At 35.7% G+C, this 7,117-nt stretch overlaps 1 protein-coding gene across 6 annotated transcripts in view; it reads right to left on the bottom strand.

Annotated features, from left to right (window-relative positions):
- Positions 1–655: 655 nt before the first annotated feature.
- fam49al (family with sequence similarity 49 member A, like) overlaps positions 656–7,117 on the bottom strand; it is a 37,340-nt gene continuing 30,878 nt past the window's right edge. For all 6 annotated transcript variants that reach the window (XM_051871488.1, XM_051871487.1, XM_051871489.1 and 3 more), the window contains 6 exons: positions 5,771–5,848; positions 5,364–5,480; positions 5,164–5,243; positions 4,918–5,044; positions 2,689–2,759; positions 656–2,589 (listed from right to left, as the gene is read on the bottom strand). In XM_051871488.1, coding sequence (XP_051727448.1) covers positions 2,526–2,589; positions 2,689–2,759; positions 4,918–5,044; positions 5,164–5,243; positions 5,364–5,480; positions 5,771–5,848 — 537 coding nt within the window. In that variant the 3' untranslated portion in view covers positions 656–2,525. The remainder of the gene's footprint in view (positions 2,590–2,688; positions 2,760–4,917; positions 5,045–5,163; positions 5,244–5,363; positions 5,481–5,770; positions 5,849–7,117) is intronic.

The raw sequence follows: 7,117 nt of genomic DNA, 5'->3' as shown, positions 1-7,117 counted from the left end.
AAATCTGTAATTAATATTGTTTGCAAAATAAGTTGAATTTAAAAATTAATATAAATATCTCAGTGTTTGATTTGAATTTCACAAGTCTGTCTCTTTCACAAGTCACCATTCTTTACACATTGATAAGTTCTTATTATCAATGTGTAAAACACTTGTGCTGCTTAATATTTTTACTGTAGATAACCCAATTTTCTGATACACTTGTGTGAATATACAGTAGTCAACATTTGAAGTGGATCAAAAAAGTTCATCAAAGTTATCCTAAGAAGAAAGTTTTAGGGCAACTTTGATGAAAGGTTTTGATCCACTTCAAATGTTGACTACTGTATATGCTTATGTAAGTGTTTAGTTGCAAATACATGACAACTGTATTCATAATTTTGAGCCGTATTAATTCTCTGAACTGATAATGAATAGTCTGTCCTTGCAGTGATTGGCATTAATTGAGTGTCGTGTCCTCGGAAAACAGCACCATGGACAGCAGCTCAGAGCACTTATTTATTTCCTTGAGTCAGTGTGATTCAAAGCATCGTTATATATCTTAAATCATTCAACCTTAGAAATACATTTCTGTGCTTCATTTGATACTGCAGGTAGAATAACCTTTTATAAAGAAAAAAGGTCAGAGAACAAGGGTCAATAACAAAACGCAATGTTGAATGTAGTAAATGACAAGTTTATTTCTTGCACAAAATGTACAAAATAACAAGCAAATGGACAGCCCGTCCCCCCCACCCTCCTCCCTGCCCTGTTTGAATTTCCCCGCTGATATGAAGTTGAAGATCTGGAACAAATGTCTACGGCAAGTCCGATGGTCCAAGCCAAAAACGCATGGTTTTCTTAGAGACAACACATACCCAATTCAGATTCACCGAACAATTAAAAATGAATAAAAACACCATATTTACAGTCTTGTCTGAACTTTTACAGCATGCCATCTATATATTCATACAGAGCTTTTGTTTTTCAACAGCACTCCATATAGAAAACATATTAGAAGATCAAATCAAGTTCGACTAATGGCGAGAGACACTCAAAGTACAGCACTGCGTTTGTCGCGGTAATCTTTTTGATTCATTCTTTTGTTTTTCAACCCACATCTTTTTTTTTTTTCTTTTTTTTTTTAATTCTGTAATTCTAACAGAAAGAATCTCTATTGAACATTTGTTTAGGCCTCATAAGATTCCACAAGAAAAATCCTCTTATTTACACCAAGTCAAGTGTTTTGCACCTTCAAGCCTGTTGTTTTTTGAGTGTATATAATGTTAGTTTTCCGTCTCAGGAGATTGTGTTCATGACAAACGAATCACTCGAACATCACACAGCGCATCACTTCTATTTATCTAAAAGGCAATGTTGCAGTCTCACTTGGCAATGGTTTGCTTTTGAATACAGAGGAAAGCAAATCCATATCGCTGTGTTGTCATTCACAATGGTGTGATTTGGTTTATTTGTTAACTTTCTACTGATGATGTTTATGTCGCTCCGTCTGGACTGTGAATGAGACGCAGTGGTACAGGAAGCAGCTATGGCACAGGGCAGAATGTGTGTTTGCGTCTGAATTACAGTTTCATGGCTTACTCGCTCCATTTTAACGTCAACTTTACAAGATCAAAAAAAAAATAAAATCAAGCTTTTTAAAGGATTGTTCGTCTAATGATATGTACAACTGGCCTTTAAACCCCACAGACGAGCTGTTAGCATTATCCGGTGTCTCATACATTGGTATGAAGGCATTTCAAATGAACGTGTTTGCAGTTGTCACCTTGGTGGTAGAGTATTGCTGTACAGCACTAGTGAAGAAGTCTAACAAAACGCTTCATTTCTTTACAAAACTATCCTGTGCTTTCCGAGTATATACAGCTAGATGATTATAGTTTGTTTCAGGCGATATCAGCGGAGATGAGTCTCAAGTATGTGATCTTTACATTTATCCTTTAACAGACTTTGTGCCAAAGATGAAATGCCAAGGACTGCAGTTTAATCAGGAAACCCACAATTTCCAGAATGCATTGGATGAAGCATATCGAGGATAATGAGGCAAAGGCATTACAAATCAAATCAAGTCTAAACGCATGAAAAAGGATCTGAACTATACAGTTTCAAGCCATGTTAAAGTCTTTTTTGTGAGGTGGGATTCCTTTTCAAGTGTGCAAAAATACTCTCAGATGTAAGTTGGAATATGAACCATTTTTGTTGGTGGTTTTAACTATCGCTTTTTAATTCAGTTTAATATGTTTTTGAAAGACCTTTATATTCACACCGGGTAGTTTTTTTGAATTTTAATATACATATATATCTCTATTTTTCCTGCTTTTATAAAATGACACATGACGATGAACCATCAACAATCTCTCTCTCTATATATATATTTATTTTCATATTCCTTTCTCTTTTCTAGAATATCTTATTTAATTTGAGATCAAGTTGCTCTTGTAAACAAACAGGTTTCAGAGGTTTGCCAGCCACCATCGTTTATTCTCTGACAGTCTCTTTCTCTGTGGTCCCTCCCTCTCCTCCTGATCTCATTGAAGCAGAGCCCTGATTTGTTTAGAGGTGCTGTCATCATTTAAATGTCTTGTTGTATACCTGGATGAAAGAAAGAAAAGGTTTTCAGGTCATACATGTGCTGCACATTCTTTACAGTTCAGAAAATCACATGTGTGAGGTGTTTAAATCCACACTCACCTCAGTGCATTCAACAGACCCTCCACGCTGTTTGAAGGCTGCTCTTTCAACACCTTGATGCAGCCCTTCATCTGCACAACACACACATGCATGCAAAAATACAGCTTTAAAAGAAAGGTCATCCCTTTCTGTCCATCACCCCTGACTGTGATCATGGACGCCCACCCACACACCCTTAAAACAAAACACACGTGAACCACCACAAACCCCTCTAGTGCTGTCCCAGAACTATATTGCAAGTGTGAGGTGTGAGAAGCTGAGTATACTGTAAAAAGTAATGTGCTCTGGCTACGCAATAAAATTGTGGCAACAGATTACAAGCAATATTATTAATTAAATTCAACATATAAGAATTGAGTTAGAATTAATCAAATTAATTCCTTAAAAGTCAACCATTTAAAATGTGTAAAATTAGCAAACACCCTTACAAAAAATACAAAGTGACATAAAAAGCAAAGAGTCAAAATGCCGACTAAATAAAACACTGATCACCATAATGGTGACCAAACATTTTCAATAAAATCAACAACAACATCTAAAACTGTTAATTCTTGTGTTTCTCCTTCCTTCAGTGATTCTGCTTGTTATCATCAGGTGTCTTCAATGTTGGCAATAAAAATAAAGAGTTCTAAATTCATATATTCAATATTGCTTGTAATCTGTTGCCAAAATTTTGCAGAGTAGATATAGCATATTACTTTTTACAGTGTAAAATTTAAATCGTTATTTACTGAAAATCCTTCTGCTGCAGCTCTCAAATGTCACCTGCATTCATATACACTACCAGTCAAAAGTCTGGAATAAAGTGTTTTTTTTTTTTTTTTTTTTTTTTAACTCTTTCCCCGCCATTGACGAGTTATCTCATCTTTTATGAGAAAACGCTTCCCCACCATTGACGTAATTTTCCGGCTTTCCATGTTTTCACTGTAATACGCTAGGGGGCGCTATCACACATCTGAAAGAGTCCTGAACCTCCTGATCAAAACACATGCGAAGAAGATGCAGAAACAGATGAAATCATGTAATCATATGCATATGTAAAATATTGCGGTCATCAACATTAAACAGCATATGAATCAAAAAGAAATGTTAACCCAGGATGAATCTCAGGACGCCATCTATGTTTTGATCATCGTTCTGAATCCGATCCAGATGTAGTCTTTGACAAAAACATGGTTTTCTCAGCTTTTTGCTCAAATTGTTGCTTTTTTTTAAAAACGTACCCACATTTAAATATTGATTAAAAAAAGAATGCATGAAGCTAGAATATTTTTTTTTGTTTGTTTGTTTAAAAGCAGAGGGTCTGTTGTTTCTTTTGATATTTTGCATGATCAGATTCATACAACAAAATATTCTGGGGGCCATGACATTTTTGTGAAAATGATCAAAAACGCTGGCGGGGAAAGACTTAATGTTTTTTGAAAGAAGTCTCTTTACAATTTAAAAAATGTAATTGTTTCAAACTTTTGAAAAAGATAGTGTATATTCAAATAAGACATGCAAAGATGTGTAGTTTTGACATTGATGATGATGAGCTACACATGAGATTTCAGACCTGCAGCAGAGGGTTAATATTTTTAGTAAATAATTATGTTTTTACTATATCACACAAAGCTATAATATGGCTATGGCCATGCTTTAGAAAAACTGGGCACAATTTGAACTTTTTTTTTTAAGCAGTACCCATTTACTTTCATTCTATGAAAAAGAGTGAATATTCTGCCAAATATCTTTTGTTATGCAGAAAAAATAAAGTCAGACAGGTTTGGAATTTTGGGTGAACTACTGTATAGTGTATACCTATACAGTTCAATTATATAATATTCTCAAAAAAATGCAGTAGACACACATCTGCCTGTAGACACTTTAGCCACACTTTATGAATTTTATTGCATTAGACACAAACAAAATGGCATCTGCAAACCAATTATGCTTTTCCAAGCCATTTTCCAGTGACGATAATCTACCCTGATTTTGACATCAATTCTCCTCAAGATATGGTTCACATTAACTGTGAATGTGTTCTACTAACATTTGACATCCAGAAAGTATTTTTAACAGTAAAATGTGTATACTTTTATAAAATGTTTTGCTTGGAAAGTGTCTCTATAAAATAAATTATATTTGGTTTGATATTTTAACATATAATGAAATGACATTCATATATTATTAAGGTGCCCAGATACGTTTTTGGGTCCACTGTATCTGAAATCAATAAGGTGGTCTTACATCAATCTTGGAGGTCTTGGCAAAGGCACCCACTGGATGAACATGGTCATAAAGGATGATGACGCCCACCATCACACGCATGCAGAACAGCATGGTGTCTGTGTTAGTGAAACGGCACCGGTACTCCCTTGGGACAGAAAATAGTGATCAATTTAAACAAAATTTAACCTATCCTGGATAACTGACATAAATACTCAAATAATTGCATTCTTTTATTGAGAAAACCGCTGAATCAGATAAACTTACGGAGTCTCTAGCATGACACGGCACACGCAGGCCATAGTGCTCAGGCAATCTGTGGTGTCCTCAATTGGCAAAGTCTTATTCTGCAACATGCATGTGAATCAACACCAGTTAGAGCCTCTAGAGGGCAACAACACTTCTGTTTTCTCCATTAACGGAATTTACAAAGAATTTACAGAAGATTCAGTGAAATCTTGACTTACCTCCGACACAAACTTAGTTGTGGCATTGCTCAGGGTTTTGAGCATGGGTGTGGCTTCAGCGTAGAAGAGCGACATCCGATTGGCCATTTCATTATTTACTTCATTCTCAGCTTCTAACTGTAATGCAAATGGAAAATGTTACTTCAGATATTTCAGCATTTTTTTTTTAAGTAAAACATTAGCTAATCTCCACATACAAATGTACTCTCTGATCATACATTTATAAAATTCTCAAATGGTTACTTTTAGGGTTGTTCAACTGTTGGATTCTAGTTGGTGTTCTGCACTATTTGTCATTTTGATTTGTCATTTTCATTGAAAGCGAATTACTTCCTTTGTCGCTGGTAATCAGTGGCAGAGTGAAGACTTCTATAGTTATGTCAATTTCAGCAGATTGTTGATCTTACCTGCTGGTTGTTCAGACGATTCCTGCTGATGGTCCTCCTATAGTAGCTAAAGTCATTCTGTATGGCTGGATTTGTCATCTAGTAGAAAAGACAGGATTTATATTAAAGCATCTTCAATGCATATTATTTCTCAGACAAAGAAAAGGGCTTTTCACATTTGAAAAAGTTAACCCTGGGTCATTCTAAACCCCGGGTAAATGGAGTCCTGGGTTGTCTTGCTTCAAGCTTCATGCTACTCATACTTTACCTGGGGTTAACAATTAATCCTGGGTATTTAGCTATAAAATGGAGTTATACTCCTAAACCCTTGGGTCAACGCTCTTATTTGCATATTTGAGGTGTCCGTGTCATTGATTTTATGAACACAGCACACAACCTGCTGTAGAATAGAGTGCTGCAGGGAAAACCCAGAAAAATTCACCAGTAGTTCCCTTTGAGATTTTCCTGTAGGTTTTTAAAATGGGGTTTTTCAATTTATGAGTAAAATAATGGCTGCATTTTCAAAATTGCCCCCTATACCCTCATTCACTATTCCCTATATTAGTCCACTAATATAATTCACTTGAAGGAGTGAATGAAAACGAATGAGCGAATTCGGACACCGAGTGTGCCGGAAGGGATGCCGCTTTTGCGTAGTTTGTGCTTGCTGTTTAATAATCATTTGAAACTTAGCTAAATGGCAACTCCAATAGTAACCAAACAATTTATCTTAAACTCTGTCATGGAAACAAGCATGTATAAACCTTAATTAAACAATTTAATAATCAATTAAAATGAATTTATACCTGTATGATATTACGCTGTACCCACATTGGACCAGCGGTTTGGAAAATGGATGGATAGACGGTTCACATCCAGGCGCCATCTTCTAGCGAGACGAGGGAATTCATTCACCGTCATTTTGTGCCTTATGGGTATTTTCTAGCTTTTGAGTGTACATCAGTTGTACACTTGTTGTGGTGCATTATGGGATTGAATGAGTACACTCAATCACTATGGTTTCGGACACCACTACAAATGACTGTCCTCTCAAATAGTGCCTTATGTAAGGGTATAGGGGGGCGATTTCGGAGCCAGAGTGGTTTAGGGATGACGTCAAAACCTGGAAGACTAATTCACTAGTGATTCCCTCTAGATTTTCGTATGGGTTTTTTTATTATGGGTTTTTACAATAAAGTCTGTGATAAACCTAAGTTGACGATACTTAGATGTTTTGTTCTACAACATAAATTACACACACGTACACCCCAAACGTTACTTATTAGAAACATACATGTTTTTAAAATAAACATAACAGCTTCAAAATTTGCATTTTCGATATGGGTGTCTGTAATTTATGTCCAAAGC

This window comes from Ctenopharyngodon idella, chromosome 19 (genome assembly GCF_019924925.1).
Source record: "Ctenopharyngodon idella isolate HZGC_01 chromosome 19, HZGC01, whole genome shotgun sequence".
Classification (NCBI taxonomy): domain Eukaryota; kingdom Metazoa; phylum Chordata; class Actinopteri; order Cypriniformes; family Xenocyprididae; genus Ctenopharyngodon; species Ctenopharyngodon idella.
Note: the sequence above shows the minus strand (reverse complement) of the source record. Positions and strands in the feature narration are given on the sequence as shown.